Source organism: Cetorhinus maximus, chromosome 12, assembly GCF_964194155.1.
Source record: "Cetorhinus maximus chromosome 12, sCetMax3.hap1.1, whole genome shotgun sequence".
NCBI lineage: Eukaryota > Metazoa > Chordata > Chondrichthyes > Lamniformes > Cetorhinidae > Cetorhinus > Cetorhinus maximus.
Genome location: NC_135890.1, coordinates 30,715,997 through 30,739,112, shown reverse-complemented (window position 1 = coordinate 30,739,112; position 23,116 = coordinate 30,715,997). Strand labels below are relative to the sequence as shown.

General features: G+C 39.2%; 2 protein-coding genes across 2 annotated transcripts in view; one reads left to right on the top strand and one right to left on the bottom strand.

Moving 5' to 3' along the window:
- Nucleotides 1–464: 464 nt before the first annotated feature.
- LOC144687344 (uncharacterized) lies at nucleotides 465–4,396 on the top strand. The gene is made up of 2 exons (XM_078553333.1): nucleotides 465–573; nucleotides 2,516–4,396. Exons 1-2 carry the CDS (start codon nucleotides 502–504, stop codon nucleotides 3,740–3,742), a joined length of 1,299 nt encoding a protein of 432 aa, XP_078409459.1. The 5' UTR covers nucleotides 465–501; the 3' UTR covers nucleotides 3,743–4,396.
- Nucleotides 4,397–18,048: 13,652 nt separating this feature from the next.
- LOC144687346 (mitogen-activated protein kinase 12-like) overlaps nucleotides 18,049–23,116 on the bottom strand; it is a 62,229-nt gene continuing 57,161 nt past the window's right edge. The window contains exons 11-12 of the mRNA XM_078553335.1: nucleotides 21,782–21,955; nucleotides 18,049–19,109 (exon numbers count right to left, since the gene is read on the bottom strand). Coding sequence (XP_078409461.1) covers nucleotides 19,036–19,109; nucleotides 21,782–21,955 — 248 coding nt within the window. The 3' untranslated portion in view covers nucleotides 18,049–19,035. The remainder of the gene's footprint in view (nucleotides 19,110–21,781; nucleotides 21,956–23,116) is intronic.

Below are 23,116 nucleotides of genomic sequence, written 5' to 3'. Positions count from 1 at the left end.
AAGGGGACAAAACTGGAAGGGGAAACTGGAATACATGGAAAGGAATGAGTTACCTTACTGGAGCATAGTTCCATAGGTGTTATCATTTGTTGACTGAAGCTCTTCCGCCTCCAAATGGAGCAGAAGAAGTCAAAGTCAATCAGAGCAGCGATTCTAAAATGTAAAGGAATGGCAATTTTATTTTTTTAAATTGTTTTTACTACTTAGGGAATCATGTAAAGATACATTCAGTTTAAAGTTAATCCTTGCTCATAATTGTTTTCAGCATTTTCTGCCTGTATTTCAGATTTCCAGCACCCGTGGGTGTTTAGTTGGCTGGGAATAGGGGGGGGGGGTTGGTTCTTTCTTTGCAGAGTTGGCTGCGATGTGACTGTTCTGCCAGTCCTGTTGGTGGCAGCAGCGCCCAGAGGCCGCTGAGCTGCCGGGAGGAGGGGAGCCTCTCTCTCTCTGTCGCTCTTTGTCTCCTCGGCTCGGGGGAGGGGAAGCTGGGGGGTAGGGGTGATGGCGGCTGCGGGAGAGGAGCCTAAGTTACAACGGGAGGGGAACGGAGTCCCGTACAAACAGCGGCTGGAGGTGAGTGCGGGCCCGGTCGGACATTGGGTGGGGTGTAGCTGGGCGACGGTCACGGGGGAAGAGGCCCCTCATCCCGGGGCCGCTGTGAGCCTTGTACCCAGAGCCAGGTTGAGCAGAAGCGGTCTGCCCTGAGCCCTGAGTGCCTGGTATTACCGCCTGTCTCCATACAGCAGCTCACACGCCCAGGTGGATTTAACACCATTGATGGAAAACAGCAATAACATGTCGCTGCTGTGGACAATAAAGAATTCCCCGTGTTTTCTACATGACAACAGTGACGACACTTCAAAAGTGGTTGAAAAGTGCTTTGGGACCTGCTAAGGTCATCAGAGGAACTACACAAAAGCAAGTCTTTTTAATGAATTCTGACGTTCACCCAAATCATTCATGGTTTTCAGCTTGCAAAGTATTTCCAGCACAGAAACACAACTCATCTGTGCCAGTATTTATACTCCACATGACCCTCCCACCTTATTTCATCTCATCCTGTCAGCATATCCTCCTATTCCTTTCTCCCCATGTTCTTATCTAGTTTCCCCTTGAATACACTGATAAAATTTGCCTTATCTACTCCTTGTGGTTCTGAGTTCCACACTCTCTGGATAAAGATGTTTCTCTTGAATTCTTTATTGGGTTTATTATTGACCATCTTACATTTATGGTCCCCTGTTTTAGTCTCACCTATAAATGGAAACTTTACATCCACCCTATTAAATCCATTCATAATATGAAAGGTCTCTATTAGAATTCCCCTCAATCTTTTTTTCTGGCGAGAAGAACCCAGCTTATTCAGTCTTTCTTGATAATTATAATCTCCCTGTCCTGATATCATTGTAAATCTTTTTGTACTTTCTCCAGTGCCTCTATATCCTTTTTGTAAGATGAAGACCCAGAATTGTTTATTGTATGAAACTTAATTTCTTTGCTTTTCACTTCATTTATTTTTTTTATGGCTTGCATTGTTTGTCATTTTCAAATCAAACCTGGACCACACACAGTTCCACAATACTCGTGATACCAGAGCCAACTTGTAATTTTGCACCCTTTCTTTGAGTTTAAATAGTAAATATTTCTTTAAAAACTCCCCTCTCTTGAGCAAGGCTGAATTTACCTGGCACTCACCCATCAACCTTGGTAACTGTGGATCTACCTTGTGATCTTACTGTCACTCTCAGCGCTCCCCCATATGGACTCCCATCCAATGAGCTGCTAATGTGGTGGTCACACTCCCCTCTTGCCTCCTCACTTGTAGTAAGGCTGCCTCAAGCTGCTGCTTATCCGTTAACATCTCAGCCATCTTGCAGATCCCCTGGAAAGTTTCTGTGGAATGCCTGGAGGTCTGTGAACCCCGGTTTGCAAAACACTGGTTTAGATTATCGGCTTTCCTTTGTATATTTTGCAGATATGCTTTTAAGTTTGTTTTTAAAAAATGCAACTCACTTGTTGCCCTGATGTTGTTACATGGCAAGAGGTCAGAGGTATACCTGTCAAAAAGATCTGTCCATGCCTCAGGTTCTACGTAACCAGCTACTAAAAAGGCATAAAAACAGAAAATATTAGTAAAACTCTGCAGGCCTGGCAGCATCTGTGGAGAGAGAAACAGAGTTAACATTTCAAGTCCATGTGACTCTTCTTCAGAGCTAAAGAGCTCTCTTTAGCTCCGAAGAAGAGTCATATGGACTCGAAACATTAACTGTTTCTCTCTCCACAGATGCTGCCAGACCTGCTGAGTTTTTCCAGCATTTTCTGTTTTTATTTCAGATTTCCAGCATCTGCAGTATTTTGTTTTTATCTTAGTGTTAAAAAGGCACATGGAAATGTGTTGTTTCCAATCAACTTTCATGGCCTTGTAAAATGTATTTTTTCCCCCCTTACCTCACTGATGTTCACAGATTTAATTTTTCATGTGCTTTGAAAGCTATTTGTTTGTGCTATCTTTTAGATGCTGATTGGAGACTCCACTGACAATTTGATTAAACGCATAATGAGACTCATTCTACAAGACACTTATGAGGCCCAGTCAGAACTACATACTATCATGCTAAATTTGTTTGACAAAATTTCTATTAACGGAGCCGAGGATTGTCGCCCTGAAGCACATGTCTTTTTGCAGCGATTTGCCGAAATTGCATGGTCTGAACTGGTGGATGAGTGCTTTGCTGAAAGCAGCATGAAGTTGATTCACTCGCATTCTACATTTTTTCAGGCTTTAGGCTTCTTGCGTCGAATATCTTGTTATATGCCCTGTGTTAAACGAATGTGGGATAAGCGATACAGAATCGTTACGAATATAGGCATCATGCTTGTTTTTGACGGTGAAATTACACACCTGCGCCATTTCATCTGGCAGGAGTGCTTGAAGATTCTTTACAATTGCCTTGTCTTGTGCACTGAAGATGACGTAAAGTATCTTTGCCAATTGCAGATCTTTAACTGCCTAGAAGTAGCTTGGAAAATGTCTGATCAAAGATTGAACCTTGGGTTGCTTGTTAAAGCATGGCTGGTCTTGGCAGAGCATTATCACATTCCGATTTGTAAGCAAACCTGGGATAGATCCTCCTTCCCCCAAATAATTTGGTACTTGTCACAGGAAGATGAATATGAAATGGCAGGCGTACTTGTCGCTAGAAAAGCCATGATGGCTGTGGAAAACCCTGAAGAATACAAGAAAAACCCTTACGTGCATTATAAACAGAAGGCGAGGTATGTATCCACAATTTCTGACATAGAAACCAAACTACCAGAAACATTCCCGATTATATGTTCTTCACCTATGTGTAATGAACTGGAAGATTTGGACTGTCACTTTCGCTCTTGTGAACGCTGTCGGCTTACATATTACTGCAGCAAAGTCTGCCAGAAGTACCACTGGAAACATGGTCACAAGGAGGAATGTGTTCCCCTGATTCCAAAGGAGGAAATTCTTAAGTACTACACTGAAGATGTGATAAATGACTTTCAATTGTACTGTATAAGCCTGTCGAATAGCAAGATGCTAGAAAGCATTATGGGTCAAACCATTCCGAAGCGCAAGAGAGGAGATGGCGTTCGCTGTTTAGGCGTTCTTGTTAAAAATGAGCAGGGCCAATGGGTCACCATTGATGAGCAAATACCAGATTCCAAGAAACATGCATTTTCTCATTCCAGAAGAAATAGACCCAAAGACTAATTTTTACTTTCCCCCCAGTGATTTTTCGGTTATTTATAAACAATGTTCGCATTGCAGCCAAATGCTTTTGTGGACCTCGGTTAGACCAGTTTTAGGGGCAAACATCGGTTTTTTTTTTGAACAGCAGGGGCCTACGGGAGAACATTTAAGACTTCACTAACAGCTGAAATAAACAGTCCACTGTTTCCCACTCTGACTTCACCACTACCGTCCTATTTCAGGACCGTGAAGAAATCACCTGTATGAGTACGGTTAGCTGTCGTTATACACCATTATGGACTCGGTTATTCTCATTTCCAGTCATTTTTAGCAAATTCCATTTCCAAGCCTTCTGATGCTATTATAATCTGGATTTACCTGAATTATCTAAAAGCTAGACAATATGCACCTAGATGAGTCACGAAGCTTGGAGAACAGATTTATAATTTCTCCTGAATTGTCCTATTATTTCTTACAACAACAACAACTTGCATTTATATCACACCTTTGGTGTAAGAAAATGTCCCAAGGTGCTTCAGCAGAGCGTAATCAGACAAAAAACACAGCATTGAGTCAAAGAATTATAGCCATTTTATACCTGGTTGAAGAAACTGAATAAAGCAAAGTGGCAGAGATTCAGCTCCTGATCAGTGAATGGAATCCTTCCTTTGTTATTTTAAAACATTGAGCACTTTTGTTTCTGAATTAATCTGATTTTAACAGTACTTTTGCTGAAATTGGAGGGAAATAATTCAAAATGGATGCATGGAATTGTAGAGTGTTTTGTCTTTTTGAGAAGAAATATCTTTTAATTTGATATTCTCTGATTCATGAATAATGTGCCAACAAAGTGACTTGTTATATTGAATCTGATCAGTTTCTTTAATTTGATTTTATTACTTGTAGTTGATCTTAAATGAGAAAATCGATCCAGTAGGTGACCTTTTGATGATGTTTACTGATCTAAAAATGTTGCTATAAAGTATATTTATTTCTCAGAAAGGAGGACTCTTATTTTATAATGAAGTTAAAATGTCACAGAAAGGTGACCTGGTCTTACAAATACAGAGTAGTCGGCATTATTTTTTATTAGAAACCCAACACTAGTATGGCATTGTATTAAATACCTTTTTATGGTGGGGGAGAATAGATTAGCTGTTCAGAATTTTCAGTTTTCTTGAAGTAGTCCACAGGTGCAAACTCCAGGTAGTGAATATAGGGATAAAAGCTGCAATGTAAAATTACTCTTTACTTAATTTGAGGAAATACCTTTTAACCTCACAGAATTAAAATTTTCTATTCCACTTTATTGGGCTCTTTCTGAGAATGAGAAGTTCCAGCCTTTATAAAAAGATCATTTATTATCTCTGCCACTTTAAAGAATCCATTAACTGAAGAAGAGATGTTGAAGCAATCATCCCTGTATTCTAATACATAAATTGTTAAATATGAATATAATAAATATATAAATTTATATATACGTATAAATTGTTGTTTTTTCCCTTATATTGGTATTCTTGCAAGTGTCCTGATGAGTGCAAGACAAAAATCTTCGACATGTTTCTTTTTTTTCAGCGATACTCAAGTTCAGTACTACCAAATGACTATTTGAATCCATTGAAATTGGGAAATAGAGCAAATAGGGCATCGGAATATTTTGGTTGTTTTATTTAGCATGTTGTGGATTCCCTCAGCAGCTGTGGTGGAATTTGTCACAGCTGTCAAAAGTGAGCTGAGTTTTTAGAGCAGGTTATTGGATGTGGATTGGCTTGAAGCCAATGAGATGGAAGTGCTTAATAAAAAGATTTCTTTTTCAGCTTTGTAGTTAGATGTCAACCAGGCAGGGAAACCCTCAAGGAAGAGATGAATAACTGTATTAACGTTGAGTAAACACAGTGGCAAAGGTATGTGCTCTAATGGCCCTCTTCACTTGTTATGTGTTAGGAAAATACAGACGTGGAATGAAACAATAACTACACTCCAAACATTTGGGAGTTCAAGGATTTAGAATTGCTTTAAAGAAGAATACCTCACTTAAATGCTATAGCCTTATAGAAAGGCTTATACTGGACTAATCCCATAAAATAAATTTTTTTATGTAGCTAGGGATGATGAAGCTTTGTAGACGTCTCAGTGCTTGCAGGTAGTGAAGTAACACATGTTTGAGGATCAGGGCAGCTGTGGAAGAGGTGTATTATATGTTGAAATGTTTAAATAAAATAGATCCAGTGGAGCCCTTGGCACCTTGAAAGTCTCAAGGAAGGAATGCTACTGTACACATTTTAATCAGCTACAATGGGCAGCGAATTCTTCATGTAATTCATGTGACCACTAGGTAAGGATACTGTCTGGTGTTTTGTGTTTTTAGACTGCCGTGAAGGTTATTTTCATATGGAAAAAGAACAACTGCACATATTTCCATGGCCAGCAAGTATGCCTTTTTTCTAGATTGTAGGAGTTATATTGGACAATTAAGAATGTGGTATTTCTTTCCGTAAACCAATAAAACAGAACTACTGATAAATAGGATGTAGCTAGAACTCCATGGTTCAGTCAGGCCTGTGCTGTGGATTGACCACAAGATGGTGCTCTTAAATAGTAGGTTACAAGCAATTAGCTATCTCTTATAATAATAGCTGAAAGCAAATATACTTCATTAAGCTCAAACCCTTGTTTTTAGAATATTTTCTCCTAGTATGACTCTTAGACAGTTGGATCTTGATTTATATTGACTTTGGGGCTTGTGTGAGGTATGAACAGGTTGGTGTAACTGTTCAGGATTTGTCTTACAGGTTGGATTTCTGGTAGAGACAAGAACATGCTGCTCTCAAAACAGTTGCAAAGCTCCCATGTCAGACACTAGAGGAAGTGCAAGTTGTGGTGTATGCTACAGTCTACATCTCCAACTTCTTCAAACAGTTTAATACCCAATGTGTTTGGTGTCGCAGTAACAACATTCAACCCCTAATTGCATGTCTGCTGAAATTTAGACACAGATATCATGATCTGGAAACTTTAGTGGTTGGAAAGAGCGAGACAGATCGCAAAACAATTTAACATTAAAGATGTGCTTATTTTTCAGGAGTGAGGTAGATTAAAATTGGCCACATCTTTACGCCAAAGTGAGTGAATTCAGTTCTAATGAATGAGACTTGGATTTCTCTGTAGTGGAAATATATTACTTAGGAACATAGGAGCAGGAGTAGGCCATTTGGCCCATTGAGCCTGCTCCGCCATTCAAACAGATCATGGCTGATCATCTATCTCTGTGCCATTTTTCCCCCTATCTCTTGAAATCATTAGTATCCAGAAATCTATTGATTTCTGTCTTGAACATGCTCAATGATTGAGCTTCCATAGCCCTCTGGTCACTTGCGTTTCCATCTACTAAAAAGTGCTCATTCTTGTCTCAAGGACAATTAGGAACGGACAATAAATGCTGGCCTGACCAGCTACACTGACATATCATGAATTAGTTTTTTAAAAATTTAATTTTAGCCTATAGTTTCTCTGCATTTGTGAGACCCAAATGGTTTTGCTAAGAGTCTGCATTTGCCCATCCACATTATTGTAATGAAATATTCATCTTGGGGAATAGCACAAAGTGGGTGGTATCACATCAGCTGATGGAATGGAATGGAAAATCAGATGGTCCTGTAACAGGTAGCCGATGACATGCCACTTGTTTTGCGCTATTGCCCAAAATGAATTATTACTCCATTGTGTGGTGTAAATTATAGTGATTCTTAATCACTTCTGACCTGTTTTCAGAATCAAAAGTTTACAATTTTTTTTATAATTTCAAGAATGTACCTGGGAAATAGCATGGAACAACTTAAAAAAGCAGGTGAATAAACAGAAGCAGTGTAAAAGTGATTCAATAAAATTATTCAGAAAGATATAATTGCCAGTTAAAGGAGACTTAGGAAGAAATGAATACATAGGCAAGCCTCTCAATAGATTGCTATTCAGCTTGCAAGTACTGAAACAAAAAATTGTCAATCTACCAAGTTTAGGAAACATACAAGTAGAACTTGGCCACTAACTTTAGCAACGGCTAATGGATTCCTTTGTCAGTTCTTTCAAAAATAACTGGCTTTCTGGGTATCCTTGGAACTGCATGCAGCAAGACCTGGACAACATTGCTTGTGCTCATAAGTGGCAAGAAACACTCATGCCACACCAGTGCCAGGCAATGACTATCTCCAAAAGAAAGAACCCAATCACTTCCCCATGACATTCAGTGGCACTACTGTTGTTGAACAACATCCTGTGGGGGCTCACTATTGATCAGAAACTTAGCTGAATCAGCCATCTAAACACTGTGGATACAAGAGCAGATTTGAGGCTGTGTATCCTGTGGTGCCGGTCTCATCTCCTGCCTCCCCAAAACCTTTTCACCATCTAAAAGGCAGAAGTCAGGAATGTATTGGAATACGCTCCACTTGCCTGTAAGAATGCAGCTTCAACAACACACTAGAAGCTCATAATCATCCAGGACAAAGCAGCCGCTTGATTGGCACCCCATCCACCACCTTTAACATTTGCTTCCTCCACCAGCACACGCTGTCTGTAGTGTGCACCACCTATAAGATGCATTGAAAAAACTTGACAAGGCTTCTTCGACAGTACTGCCCAAACCTGTGCCTTCTACCACCTTGGGCAATGATAGCAATGCACCACCTGCAAGTTCCTGTCCAAGTTACACACCATCCTCCTTTCTTGGAAATATATAGTCAATCCTTGATAAAGTGCCATATCAAAGATTGTTTTGGAAAATAATTGCTCATGGTATGGGGGGTGGGGGTGGGTGGGTAACGTATTGGCATGGATAGAAGATTGGCTGGCTAACAGGAAGTAGTAGGCATAAATGGGTCTATTTCAGATTGGCAAGATGTAACGAGTGGTGTGCCACAGGGATCAGTGCTGGGACCTCAACTATTTACAATTTATATAAATGACTTGGCTGAAGACATGGTTAGCAAATTTGCTGATGACACAAAGAAAGGTAGGAAAGTAAGTTGTGAAGAGGACATAAGGAGGCTACAAAAATGTAGATAGGTTAAGTGAGTGGGCAAAGATCTGGCAGATGGTGTATAATGTGGAAAATGTGAAATTGTCCATTTTGGCAGGAAGAGTAAAAGAGAAGCATATTATCTAATTGGTGAGAGATTGCAGAGTTTTGAGACTGAGAGACCCGGGTGTTCTAGCGCATGAACCACAAAAGGCTAGTAAGCAAGTACAGCAAGTAATTAGGAAAGCTAATAGAATATTATCATTTATTGCGAGGGGAATTGAATACAAAAGTGAGTTTATGCTTCAGTTGTACAGGCACTAGTGAGACCATATTTGGAGTACTGGATATAGTATTGGTCACCTTATTTAAGGAAGGATGTAAATGCGTTGGAAGCAGTTCAGAGAAGGCTTACCAGACCATTACCTGGAATGGGTGGGCTGTCTTATGAGGAAAGGACTAGAATTGTATCTGCTGGAGTTTGGAAGAGTAAGAGGTGACTTGATTGAAACATATAAGATCCTGAGGGGTCCTGACAGGGTAGATGTGGAGAGAATGTTCCCTCTTGTGGAAGAATCTAGAATAGTAGGTCACTGTTTAAAAATAAGGGGTTGCCCACTTAAAACAGAGGTGAAATTTTTTCACTCAGAGGGTCGTGAGTCTTTAGAACTGTCTTCCTGAAAAGGTGGTGGAAGCAGAGTCTTTGGATATTTTTAAGGCAAAGGTGGATAAATTCTTGGTCAGTAAAGGGGTGATAGGTTATCGGGGGTAGGTGGGATGCAGGTTTCAGGTTACTATCAGATCAGCCATGATCTTATTAAATGGTGGTGCAGGCTCAAGGGGCTGAATGGCCTACTCCTGCTCCTTGTTTATATGTTCCTTCATGTTACTGGGTCAACATTCTGCAGCTCCTTACCTAACAGCACTGTGGGAGCATTTTCATAGGTTGCAGAAGTTTAAGAAGTGGCTCATCACACCTCAAGGGTAATTAATGATGGACAATAAATGATGGCCTTGCCAGCGGCACTACATCCCATGAATTGTTGATAGTAAATAATGGGTTTGAAGCTCTTTCCAGTTTTATTTCCCCTCCCTTCTCAAGGATTAATTCCTTTGCAGTGCCATGATTCTCTAGGAAAACGTTGTCCTCTTGGCAGCTCACCCAAGTAAAGTTATTTGGCTGGAGGACAACGCAGCCAAGCCAAATCCTGCCCTCACCCATTCTGTACGTACATACTTTCAACAGGTTATGCTGGACAAAGATAGAGAGATGGAACATGTGTTGATTTTCCTTTCCCTAATCCAAGGTACGTTAGACATTGCTGCCAGCTCCTCTGTTGCCCCATTTAGAGATTAGCTAATTCAGTACAGGCTGCTGATCAGACCTGCAATCCGCCTGGCCAGAGAGTTTTCTTTCCCACCTCACCCTGACTAATTAAGGTGAAGTGGTGTAAAAGCTGAAAACGTTGGAAATAAACAGCCAGTCTGACAGCATCTGTGGCGAGAGAAACAGAGTTAACATTTCAGGTCGATGTCTTTTCATCAGTCAGATGGTATGCTGCCAAATTGCACTCTGCTCCAATGCACTTGAACCCACCTTTATTTCTGGTTTCAGGTAATTTGCATTTTAAGTATCTGCAACACATGCAACAATAGAGGTATGGAACTTGCATGTCAGTACAGGCCTGCAGCAGTTTATAGAGGAGATTGCTGTTTGGCATGTAGGCTGCATTATCCAGCTGAGGACATGTCTGGCAGCAGTCTGGGGATAAATCAAGTCCGTTGCCAGAAAAATATTGCTGTAGCGAGTTTAATACCCAAGCACTCTGCAAAGCAGTTCCAATTCACCTGAAGGGATCTGGGTAGCTAATGTGAGGGCAACAGACTGGGTGGCCAATAGGGCAGAAATGAGCAAGATCAGGGAGAGGTGGTTCAGGGGGAGCAGGAAGCACCTGACTAGAGTTGAGAGTACATCCATCCATAGTTGATAAGAGATGCTGATCTCCAGGGCAAAGCTTTTAAAAAGATGCTCGCGGAGTATGTGAGCATATTGAAACTTCTGAGTACGTGTCTTCGATAAGTTAAACTACACTTATGAGATTCTGCTGTATTTGCTAACAATTAAGAATTATTGAGCATGTGCACCAGTTTGGCTGTTTTGTCGCTTTAGTGTCAGAAGTCAATATTGTTAATTTTAGTGATGTCTGTTTAAGAATCTGACATCATTCCATGGAGGCTGGGAAGCCAACCCTAGCAATGGAAGATGATATTGGTGATTGTGGATAGCAGGTGTTGTGGCCTCAGTCAAGACCAGTTAACTTAAAAAAAATCTCAAATCCTAGCTATTTACTGAAATAATGAGGCCACAGATTCCACAGTTTAAAACAAAAGAAGTTTTACTATACATGAGTCAAACAAAGCAAATACTAAATCCTATCTTGGATAACCACTGATAGCTAAAACCCAGAATGAACATAAGTTAAACATGAATTAACAGGCAAATTGCAGTTGATTATAAACTATAAATTGCATATTAATTGGCATGTAGAACTAAGCCAGATCTTACAAATTAGCCTGGCAGTCCACTCAGCTAAGTCATCAATCTCAGTCACAAAGCCCTTCAAAACTCTGTCTTCTGCATGAAGAATTTCAGCTTTTAAGATTTACCCTGAACCCCAGATGACAGCAGTGTACAACCAACCTGGGTTCCACATGCACGGTCTTCATTAGAAATGGCACATGTCTCCAGAACCACCTCAACTCTGCTTTCGACGGTCTGGATGGCATAGATCCACCAGTGTTATCTTCAGGTAACAGAAACAGCTGCAGCAACTGTATATTTGCCTATTCTTAGCTTCTGGATCTAGATTCTTCTTCTATACTGCTGGGATTGTAATCTGAGTTTGGTTGGCTTGGTGTCCTTTTACATGATTTCAACCTGTTTTAGCCTCCCCATAAATTTTCGTTTCCAATCTCAGTTTCAGTCTGCTTAGAAGCTTGGGTGGTGAGTTTCCTGTCTCAGTTTCCCTTTTCAATTAGGGTCTTTCTCAGAAAATACAAACTTTGAAATTATGGATTCCATTACACAATAAGAGAAAGATTGAATTTAGCTGATCTCCTTCACCCTAACCACCACCCTCCCTCTACCAACCTAGTTAAAGAGTCATACGGACTCGAAATGTTAACTGTATCCTCTCCGCAGATGCTGCCAGACCTGCTGAGTTTTTCCAGGTATTTTTGTTTTTGTTTTGGATTTCCAGCATCCGCAGTTTTTTGCTTTTATCCTAGTTAAATACCTGTCTGACAGTGTCAATATGGGAATGAAGTACGGCCACTTAACAAGATACTGGGAGAGGAGGAGAGTAAAATATTAACATTCATCTAATACCAAATGGACACTAATATCTGTTGCTAATGTTAAGCTTATTGTTAAAATTAATGAAGCAATTGTTGGAGGGTGGGGAAATATTTTTTTCCTCATTTCCAGGGACATTTAAAAACAGCAGGATTTTCTGCACTTCCCTTGATCTAAGTATATTTTTAGTCTAACCTGCCATTAAGTTTCAACATTGTAAAATTGTTCCTACATTGGTTCTTTAAATGTGATTCTAAACTCCTGTAGTGTGGTTAAGAAAGGGTTAAGATGATTTGTGAACAGTAAAACTGTTAGACTTTAGATGATTGTAATCTGGGACAGTGTCTTTGGACACATAAACAAGTTTTAAAATAGAACAATGCCCAACATCAATAATGCCTGCTGCCCACCGAACTCTGATGTGCTTTAGGATCGTTTGTTACATGATGAGCACTAAGTTTAAATGTACTAAAATATAGTTAGTTCAGTTTTTGGAATGTACAGCTTATTGCTGTACCCCAAAGGAGTCCTTATGCACATTACTCATCTCAGTCATACTGCTGCAAAGATACACCCAGTGAAAGCCAGACTGCCCCTCACAAAAAATCATTGACATGGAGGGTGTCTGACGGATGTTACTTAGTGCCATTAGCAGAACATTGGAAGCTAGATGCCCACCTGCTCTCTTAGCGGAGGAGAGTCCAGGGGTGGGGAAATAAAGCAAAGAAAATCAGTGGGCAATACGATCTCACCCTGTAAATCACATTGCAAGTTTCTCTATTCCAAAATTTCCACAAAGCTAAGCTTTTTTGCATTTTGAACTATTATGTATTTGTTGTAAGAACAAAAAATGTATCTAAACTGAATTTGGTGCCAACGCCTCCCTAATTAAAGTTCAGAAAACTAATTGCATGATGAGGCCTGTCAGTGGGGTGACTAATAGTTGTCATCTAGGCATATATCAACTTCCAATATACTTCAACAAATCGGCCCTATAATAGTATGAGGGCTTCTGCAAATTCCCTGAACTCTTGTATGTATTATAAGTGGGCAAGTATTCTCCAGGAACAAAGAGAATTCAAATATAATTAGAAATCAGATTTGTTACAGTAACACCAACCTAGTGTTGCCCATTTTCTAAACTTTTTTTTTAGCAAACCTAATCTACAAAATGCAGCAAATCTGTTACCAGTTCAAATTTGATATCATTTGAAATATCTCTGCTTGCATCTGCCACCACCATTGCAGAAATTCATTTCCAAGAGTTTATTTTGATATCCTTAGAAAACAATACAAAGGCAGTTTAAAATGCATAAAGGCTTCAAAATAGGGACTTTTTTTTCAAGTCAGACAGCAAATTGTACAGCATCAGTTATAGAATCTTTTGAAAAGGGGGAGTAAAAAATTTAAGATTGCTCTTGCAGGCCAAGTTCAGAAATGAGGAAACGATTGTTTTAAAACAAAAGCCAGTTTAAAGTATTACTGGTTAACCAAAACTTAAACTGCTCCCAAGGTAATTTCAGCCTGTCAGTGCCATTACTGAGTTAATTATTAATTTCAAATTTAGATTTGAGTTTTCTCTTGACCAGGTTTGCAGTTTCCATTGCAAGATATCTTGAGCTAAAATGAGCAGTTGGGCTGCGGCAAAGTTTAGCTCAGCTCTGTGGACTGTATTTATATTTCTTGCTCTGATTAAAGCAATCATAAAGCATCTTACTGCCATCCACCCTCAGTTATGCTGTATCCTACAACTTATCATGAGCACTATCACTCATTTTTAGTAAGAGGAGCGTGCTGTGTGATATGAACATGATTGATTAAACCTGTTTTATGCGAAACATATTAACATGACCCTACTTCAAGTTTGCATTCCTTATGAAATTTATAGTTGTAAGATAAACGGTTTGGCTAACTTGGTCAGTGTCTGTTACTACAGAGCCACTCTCAGTAATGGGCACTGAAGTCCCCACATGGTATATTTTGTATCCTTGCCTCCCTCTGGTAGGTATAATTCTGTGAGTATAACTATGTCAGGCTGTTGCTTGACTAATCCATTGACCAGACCAGGTAATTATGGCATGTTTCCTTCCCTGGAGTACATCAGTTGCGCTTATACAACAATCCAACAAATTTTATGGTCACTGATACCGTGTCTATATTCAAGAGAATTAAAATTTCCAAGCTACCATGGTGGGGTTTGAACCCTTGTATTCTGCAGTCCTAGTCCAGTAGTATAATCCCTATACTGCTATACCCAGGTTTGTAAATGCTGAAATCTGGTACTGCAATGCAACTGATATATGAACATCTGTCTTTTCGTAACTTCTCATTAAATATGTAGATTTTAGCTTATCAACACTTGCATTCTTTGAAGGAAAATCATAAACTACCAGAATTTGTTTATTCAGTAAAATTGTATATCCTGGAAGCCTGCCTCAGGAGCTCCCCATGCCTTTGGATGGTGCGATGCTGCAAGGTACTGATCAGGAAAGTCCCAGGCTCAGTCATTTGTTTATGCTCAATTATGTAATTACAGCCAATTGACAGGTCCACTCAATATCCCTGTGCTAGACTGGGAAAGAGTTAGGAAGAGTACTATCCAGTGATCTCTCATGCAGTATGTACGAAGAATGTCAATTTAGGGCAGAATAAAGCTCAGGTATGAAATCTTTATGCTTGAATAATTTCCTGAGATGCACTGTTCAGGCAAATACATGAAGAGTAGTCATTTGTGTGAGGGCTGTCAGGACCTGTGGCTCAGTACAATCACCGCCTTTGTGATGAAGGAAAAATAGTGAGAAAATTGTATTTGTGTATGTGGTCAGTCATTTTATTTCATTGATAAGATAGCTGAAATTTTCTTTTAATTGCTGAAAATATTTTAGAAATATTTCTTCTACCATTTCAGCTGCCTTCCAACTGCCAAGCACATTATTTTGGCTGTGTGGATACATGTGAGGGGAAAATGATTTACTGTACAGTCACCATGAATTTTGTGTGAATACCCATCACAGCAAGAGTGATTCTGGAGATGCTCTCTATGTTCAGATATGAGGTCTGCAGAGCTCATTTTCAAAATCTAGAAGTTGGTGTTAATTTCAATATGTAATTGTTTTACTTTCTGCCCTCATGATCTAGGAATATTGCTGCAAAAAAATTGTACTTGTCTTACGACCTTTAAGGCATTGTTCTACTTTAGTCAATATTTTTGATCAACTTTTTTTTAATACTCGTTCAAGGGATGTGGCATCGCTGGCTAGGCCAGCATTTATTGCCTATCCCTAATTGCCCTCCAGAGGGCATTTTTAAGAGTGAACCACATTGCTGTGGGTCTGGAGTCACATGTAAGCTTGACCAGGTCAGGACAGCGGATTTCCTTCCCTAAAGGACATTAGTGAGCCAAATAAGTTTTTATGGCAATCGGCAATGGTTTCATGATGATCATCCAACTTTTAGTAGCAGACTTTTAATTCCTGGGTGCTTGACATACATGAAAACCCACCACCAAGAGTCTCCAAACCAAGCTAATGAGAAATCCATATAGGTGGAATTTATATTTGCTAAAGATAGAATGCGCACTCTCATTACATTGAGACATACCCACTTAACTATGTCCAAAGCGAATAGAAGAAAGTTGGCAGAATCAAGGTTTAGGGACCTCAAGTGTGCTCAGAGTACAGCTAAAACAGCAATATTCCACAAGAAAGCACTGATGTTTTGCCCGCTGCTTGTCGAGTTAAGACCACCCTACCATTAGGGCGTTGACAGGCCATCTGAAGGAAAAAATATATAGCATCTTTCATGACTTTAGGATGTCCGAAAAGTAGATGGTAAAATATATCAACCAGCCTCAAATTGACATGTTAAATGGAGTCATATGTGATTTCCACATATTTCAAAAGTGTAAACAATTACATCTTGTCCGTTCAAACAGATTTATTATTAAGTTCTACCATAATCAAACTGTGAAGGTTGAATCATATTTTTTGTGGTTTAGCATAATTTGCAACACGAACCAAAGCTGCTGATGAGATGTTCAGACACAACAACACAATCTAAGATATTTTTATTAAGTTTATTCACAGTCTTTCATCTCACAAAATGTGAACTGAACAACAATTGTTCTTTAAGGAGAAACTCTTCCTGGACTATCTTGCACTTGTAACAGTTTCCCGAGGAAATACTCTGGCATGGGTGGAGTTTCTGTCTCTTGAACTGGTATCGCTCAAATGGTGTAATGAACATAATAAGGCTGAATCTTTTGCCAGCTGCACATGCCAAAATCTAGTGTTAGATACTAAACGTGAGAATGCCAGCTCCTCAAACTACCTTAGTACTTGATTAATTGTGGATGATGGATTAGATTTTCAAAAAATACCTGTTCTGTTTTGTGAGGTTAACACAAACATTGTTTTTGCCTAAAGAAGAAAGATTTGCCTTTATATAGTGCCTTTCACAATCTCAGGATGTCCCAAAGCTAATTGGTTTGACAGCCAATCAAGCCACCTACCCTGCATTCTACAGCACCCATTCTGTTGGTTTATTTACCCCTCTGTTATCCTCATCCATGCCATATGGGCTAGTTTGCCTTTGACATTAAAGGTAGTTGAATAAATTGTATCATCAAGGGAGCAAAAGATGAAACATCTGACCTGAGCTTTGAAGTTTACTCCCTGTAGATATTTTAAAGCATAAAAGTAGTTTAAGATTCTCATGAAGTTCACATTAATTTTATCCATTCTGGCTAGAGTTTTGATTGGGTGATATTCTCAGTCCTTGAGCAACATAAATTATCTGTGGTGCTGAGTTTTCCTTTTCTTAATATCCTCAGAAGACATGAGGTTAGGAATTCTGGCATATGGAAGAGGAGAGAGGGGTTTGTGTTTGTACGGTGGGAGGGAAAGAATCCCAGTGGGAGTGGGTTATAATTTGAGGTGAAACCATATCTAATGGGCTTCTACTCAAATTGCCCAATTATTTCAGTTTTTGTTAATTAGGCAACAATCCCAGAGAGAGAAATTACTTTTAAAAGGATGGTTCTCTGCTCCCTAAGGTGTAGTTCTCAAAATTTTAGACGCTGTTCTCTTTGGTTGTTTATTGGACCTTGGGTGTCCTCTGGAGGTGCAGCCTGCTGCCGTGATTTTTGCTTCCTTATTGTTAATACTAAACATACAACAGGCTGACAAAACGTTGCAATTCTACCACTGAGTGGTTAAAGTACCACTGACTTTTTCTTTAACAGTGTTCCAGTACACTAATACAAGTGGTTAGCAGAAACAGTGATACTCTTCAAACTTTAAAAAATATTTTAATGTTTTAGCCTACTGGTGGTTTCTCTGCAATACAGTTCATTGTTTACTAAAATTCCGTCAATACTGCTCCTTCAGCAAAGCTTTAATGCTAGTACCATAAGGTTCATAGGCTAGTAATGCACTGGATAAGTGTCTGCACGCACAGCTCGCAGGAAACAATTGAAAAGTTAAAATAAATAACTAGATGACATCCCTGAGGAAATTGTTGAAGTATGCTCTCACTGGTTTGAAAAATAATGGGATGGATTTTGTGGTAGAAATTACAGTGAACCTAATGGCACTCATTGTTTTTAATGTAAGATAGACAGTAACTTCCAGTAATTTCACATGCAGTTAAATGTGTAAACCAGGAAGCTGCGGTCTGAGATGCCCTTCCCCTCAAGAAGTTGCACAAGAATGGTATCTCACCAAGAGCCTTGACGTTGAAATACCTGGAATGGTGTAAAGCAACTATATTTTAACAGTGTTGTAAATCTTAATCACTGCCAAATTAATCTTAACAAGTGTGCAGTCTCATTCCTTTCGATTTTAATTATTATTGTAGATTATAAGAAATGTTACTTTTCATTTTGTCTCTCATCCAGTTTTATTTTCTCTCTGTAGATGATTTTACATTGAACTAACTATTCTAACTGACACATCTTGGTTCAGACTATGTATAGTTTATTAATGATTCTTCAATCTAATTGGTTAAGGAGATACACAGTTTGGCCTGTTCGCACAGGTTCCAGATGCCCAGTGGAGGGCTGCTCCACATATTCCAATAGTTGGCTGAGAAGAACATCCAATGTAATACCCATAATCTTTGGGCAAGTTCAAGTGTGATGAACAACACCCAATGGATTTACACTGTTAATTTCAGTCCTTTAAAATGCAGCTATGACAATATGAATGAATTAATGAAAAGAAGTGAATTAATTTTTTAAAAATGTGGCTGAAGCCCACATGATTGGCCAATGCTGTACACTTGCACATGAAAGTTTTAAGAGGTCAGTTCGTCAATCATTCTATGCGAGGATTTGAAAAATGTAGCCTTTGATAATTACTTTGAATTAGTGTTCCAGCATAGTTATAATGGAATTGAGAATAGATTAATCAGTTTTCAATACCCTTACATGTTTGTTATAATTCCAACACTCCACCAATGTTAATAATAGTTCTATATTTTTGCTAACAGCGCTTAGAGAAAACTGATTAAATACACCACATACAGAGTATGCAAGAGACTGAAGACAATGCAGGTAGGACAGACTATCCTTTGCTAATAACAACAACTTGAATTTACATAGCACCATGAAAAGATCGGTGTAAGGACAAGATTGCTTTTGCTACTTTTTTCCCTAAATTATGGTCAGGAAACATTTTGGCCTAAAATCACTAAATGCTGTAGAACTTTTAAAAATGTTACAACACTGAAGTGCTTTCCAAGAGATGCTGGTGCAGAGTTTCAGTTTGACCTTCAAAGAGACAAAGTTACACTGTGATTGAACTGCAGGCTATAGACATAAAATTAAAATATTGTACATTTTTTTCAAAACATTAAAACAAGAAACAACTAAAGTAATGTTTTCAGAGCTGCACGCCCCACGAGTATATACTACTTCTGTCTTGCCCCATTGTTATGATTCCAGTGTTACACTGCAGTTTCTTTAGATTCGGGTACTCCAGTTGATGGTTTAAAGTTAATCACTTCTTTATGTGTATGACCTAGGGAGAAAATAAATGAGTTTATTTCCTTGCAATTTACCACCTTTCACATGTAACACTAATTTCATAGTTCCATTTGTCTATGTTGCCTTTTACAAGTTTTTTTCCATAAAGAACTCAGTCTGGAGCTCTCTCTAAAGGACATACTCTTACAAAAAATACATTAATTTATGTTGTCACTGAAGTCCGTGGATGATGTTAACAAGAGGAAGAATGTAGATGAGGAAGAGCAGAGGACAAAGATAGACCTCTGGGGGAACCTCTGGGCCAACTGTAAAATCTCAACTGCTATTTCAACTGAAATTGGCTACACATAACTGGAAACACCAGTAGGCGAGTTAGCATTTGTGGAGAGAACAGACAAGTTAATATTTTGGGTGTGGAACCCTGTTAGAACTGAACTCAACAGGAACCTAGAATTAAACTATGGACTTTCTCAGCTGTACCCCATAGTTCCAGATCTGGCGGTACTAACATGGGTATCAGAAGTTTCCAGAGGTATAAATAAACTACCACAGAGACCTACCAGTAGGAAAAAGAAACAGCAGTGAAACCATCCCAGGAGAAAGACAGATAGAAATTTAATTGCAAAATGAAAGGCTTTACTATAGCAAAATAAAATGAAAGAAAAGCTTCGCTTCATTTTTATAAATCAGAAAATTCATGTCAATGAATTAGTTGAATTATTATTAGCTTCTGTAATTTTACCAACAGTCACCTAGAAGATAGATCGCAGTAATGGAGAATCCAACATTTTCTAGTTTTTCGATGCAGTGTGGGTATCGAAGAATCCTGAGTTCCATAGATTAAATACAGATTAAAACACTTATACAGTCTTAGTTCTACCATTACTATGTGATTTAACCCAAATATCAGTAGCTCATCCTTTACTGCACCAGTTGAAGTTTTCCATTTCCTATACCAGATATCCTCATACTCTCTGAGGATGACACACCTACATCAAATTGTGAGAAGTTTGTATTCTGGACTCATGCCAACTAAGGAACTGAGTTGAGAATGGCTAAAATTATGGTACTTGGCAACCTTACAACTGGCAGACAGGAAAGATTTTTGTCATACAACTTTGAACCCAATTTGAACATAAATTAGATGGTAAATGAACAAATTCAATGGAATAATAACTACATGAAATGGCCAGAGCAGTTACAATCGACATTTATTTTTTATTCATTCACAGAATGTCGGCTTCGCTGGCTGGGCCAGCATTTATTGCCCAACCCTAATTGCCCTTGAGCAGATGGTGGTGAGCTGCCTTCTTGAATCACTGCAGTCTGTGTGGTGTAGGTACACCCACAGTGCTGTTAGGAAGGGAGTTCCAGGATTTTGACCCAGCGACAGTGAAGGAATGGTGATATATTTCCAAGTCAGGGTGGTGAGTGACTTGGAGGGGAACTTCCAGGTGGTGGTGTTCCCATCTATCTGCTACCCTTGCCCTTCTAGATGGTAGTGGTCGTAGGTTTGGAAGGTGCTGTTGAAGGAGCCTTGGTGAATTCCTGCAGTGCATCCTGTAGATGGTACACACTGCTGCTACTGTGCGTTGGTGGTGGAGGGAGTGAATGTTTGTGGATGGGGTACCAATCAAGTGGGCTGCTTTGTTAAGAAATTTCCAATTTCCAGTGTCCCCATGCTACTTTTTCGATTGAATATCCATCTAACTGTTCTCTGTTTTGTTTTAAAGTCCCACCCTCCATTCTCTTTCAAAGCTCTGTTCTCTGTTGACTTTGGGAATCTGCACCCCCGTTTGCTTTCTTCTTGAACTCTAATGTGGCAGCTCCAATGCTGTGAGGCAGAGTGAAAACAGAATAGTTAAAAATAGACAAAACCAAGAACGAGGACTGAAAGATGAAAAAAGGGAAAAGTGAATAGCAAAAGAAAGAAAAAATGTGAATGAGAGCGATAGAGGCAAACCGTATTGTGGGAAAAAATGTTCGCGAGAAGCAAGTGAAGGAGTGAGAGCAAAACAATGAAGAGATGGGAGAGAGAGAGTAACTGAAATGAAGGAGTAGTAAGCAGAAGAGACATCTTTTGCAGGCTTATCATTATCAGTATATTTATTTAATGGGGTGTGAAGTTGAGAGCTTTTTTAGTGAACATTGCGGATAAACCAAGATTGCGTACAACATTAACATAATTTCTCTGCTTTTCAATACTATCCCTCTAGCAATAAACACCAGTACTTTGTTTTCTTTTTTAAAATGGCCTTATTAACTGGTGTCACTAATTTTAGTGTTTCTTCTAAACTGATTGCACTAACCAACTATGCCATCCAATCCCGGCTCAAACTGATTTTATGTTAAGGTCAGAAGTGTACGAAGAAGAGAGCAAGAAATAGAGAAACAAGATGGAGGTGAGTGGGGGGAAAAAAGAAGATTTTGACGTATTTTGCAGATTCACGCCTACCTGCATCCTTAGCTTGAGGAATATGAGAGGCAGAAAGCTTTTTTTGGTGGGGGCTAGTGGCAAAATTGGAGAGCCATTGAATCAGAGTCTTTTTTCTGGGCTGCACATGATCCTGGTCCTACAATATGCGTTTGACTCTAAATGCCCTCTGAAGTGGACCCCAGCACCGCGGATGGGCAATTTGTATGATCTAGTGTGACCCCACAACCTGAGAACAATTTTTTAAAAATCAATATTGGAAGTGTGCTTACATTTCCATTCTTCAATAGTGCAATCTATGTTATCAAAACTATCGTCATACGGTGTTGCAACGGTCTCTTCCTCAGGATCCCGGTACTGCTCAAAGTAAGGATGAGCCAAGGCGTCTGCAGCTGTTATTCGTTTTTCAGCATCGAGTACAAGCATTTTTTCCATTAGGTTCACAGCTGTTTTCAGAAAATTAAAATCAGCAACATAAGGTTATTAAACAAATGAAATTCTAAGCTTGAAAGAATAACTGCATATGCACATTACATAAACTAGTACAGTGAAATACCACATGTACTTTAATGCAGAAAAGTTTGCCAAGCTGCTTCACAGCAGTGAAAAAAGACTTGGATCTGTATAATGTCTTTCACAATGTCCCAGGGTACTGAACAGCCAATAAAACACTTTTGAACTGTAGTCACTGTTGTACTAGGAGGCAAGTGGTATTGTCGCTGGACTAGTAATCCAGAGACTCAGGGTAATGCTCTGGGGACCCAAGTTCAAATCCTACCACAGCAGATGGTGGAATTTGAATTCAATAAAAAACTGGAATTAAAAGTCTAATGATGACCATGAGTCGATTGTTGTAAAAACCCATTTGGTTCACTAATGTCCTTTAGGGAAGGAAATCTGCTGCCCTTACCTGGTCTTACTCCAGACCTACAGCAATGTGTTTACTCTTAAATGGCCCCTGAACAAAGGCAATTAGGGATGGGCAATAAATGCTGGCCTAGCCAGTGATGCCCACATCCCATGAATGATTTTTAAAAAAAGTTGCACCCAATGTGTGCAGAGCAAGCTCCCACAAACAGTAATGATGAGGAATAATTTTTTTGTAATGTTGAATGGGATAAATATTGTTCTTCTTTGAAATAGTGCCATGGGATCTTTTACGTCTACCTGGAAGTGCAACCAGAGCCTTCGTTTAAAAAATGATTGCACTGCACAGAGTGTCAGCCTAGATCTTTGCTAGGGTGGGACCTGATCTAACAACGACTGAGGCAAGAGTGCTTGCAACTGAGCGAAGCTGACGCTGCTGCATCAAAGGTACACAGATAAATTCTCATAGTTAATCACAGAAAAGAGAGAATGTAGCCACTGTCAGAATCAAGCATACCCAACTTACGTCACTTAGAACACACATTAGATGTAATGTATATTAATACAACATTGGTGCAATTTAGCTGTTGGATTGTTAAAGCAAAATGTCACAACAGGAAAATTACCTCTTAACAGTTTTAATTTGACATTGCCAAATTTTGGCAATGATGCGCAAACCAACCAGATGATGTAAAATTTAGTATTGCTGTTGTGAGGTGAAAATACCAATACCAATGGTG

Excerpts from the sequence above, each read along its gene's own strand:
- LOC144687344 (XM_078553333.1), top strand. The coding sequence starts at position 502 with ATGGCGGCTGCGGGAGAGGAGCCTAAGTTACAACGGGAGGGGAACGGA. Across the intron at positions 574-2,515 it reads CGTACAAACAGCGGCTGGAG|ATGCTGATTGGAGACTCCAC; the intron begins GTGAGTGCGGGC and ends GCTATCTTTTAG.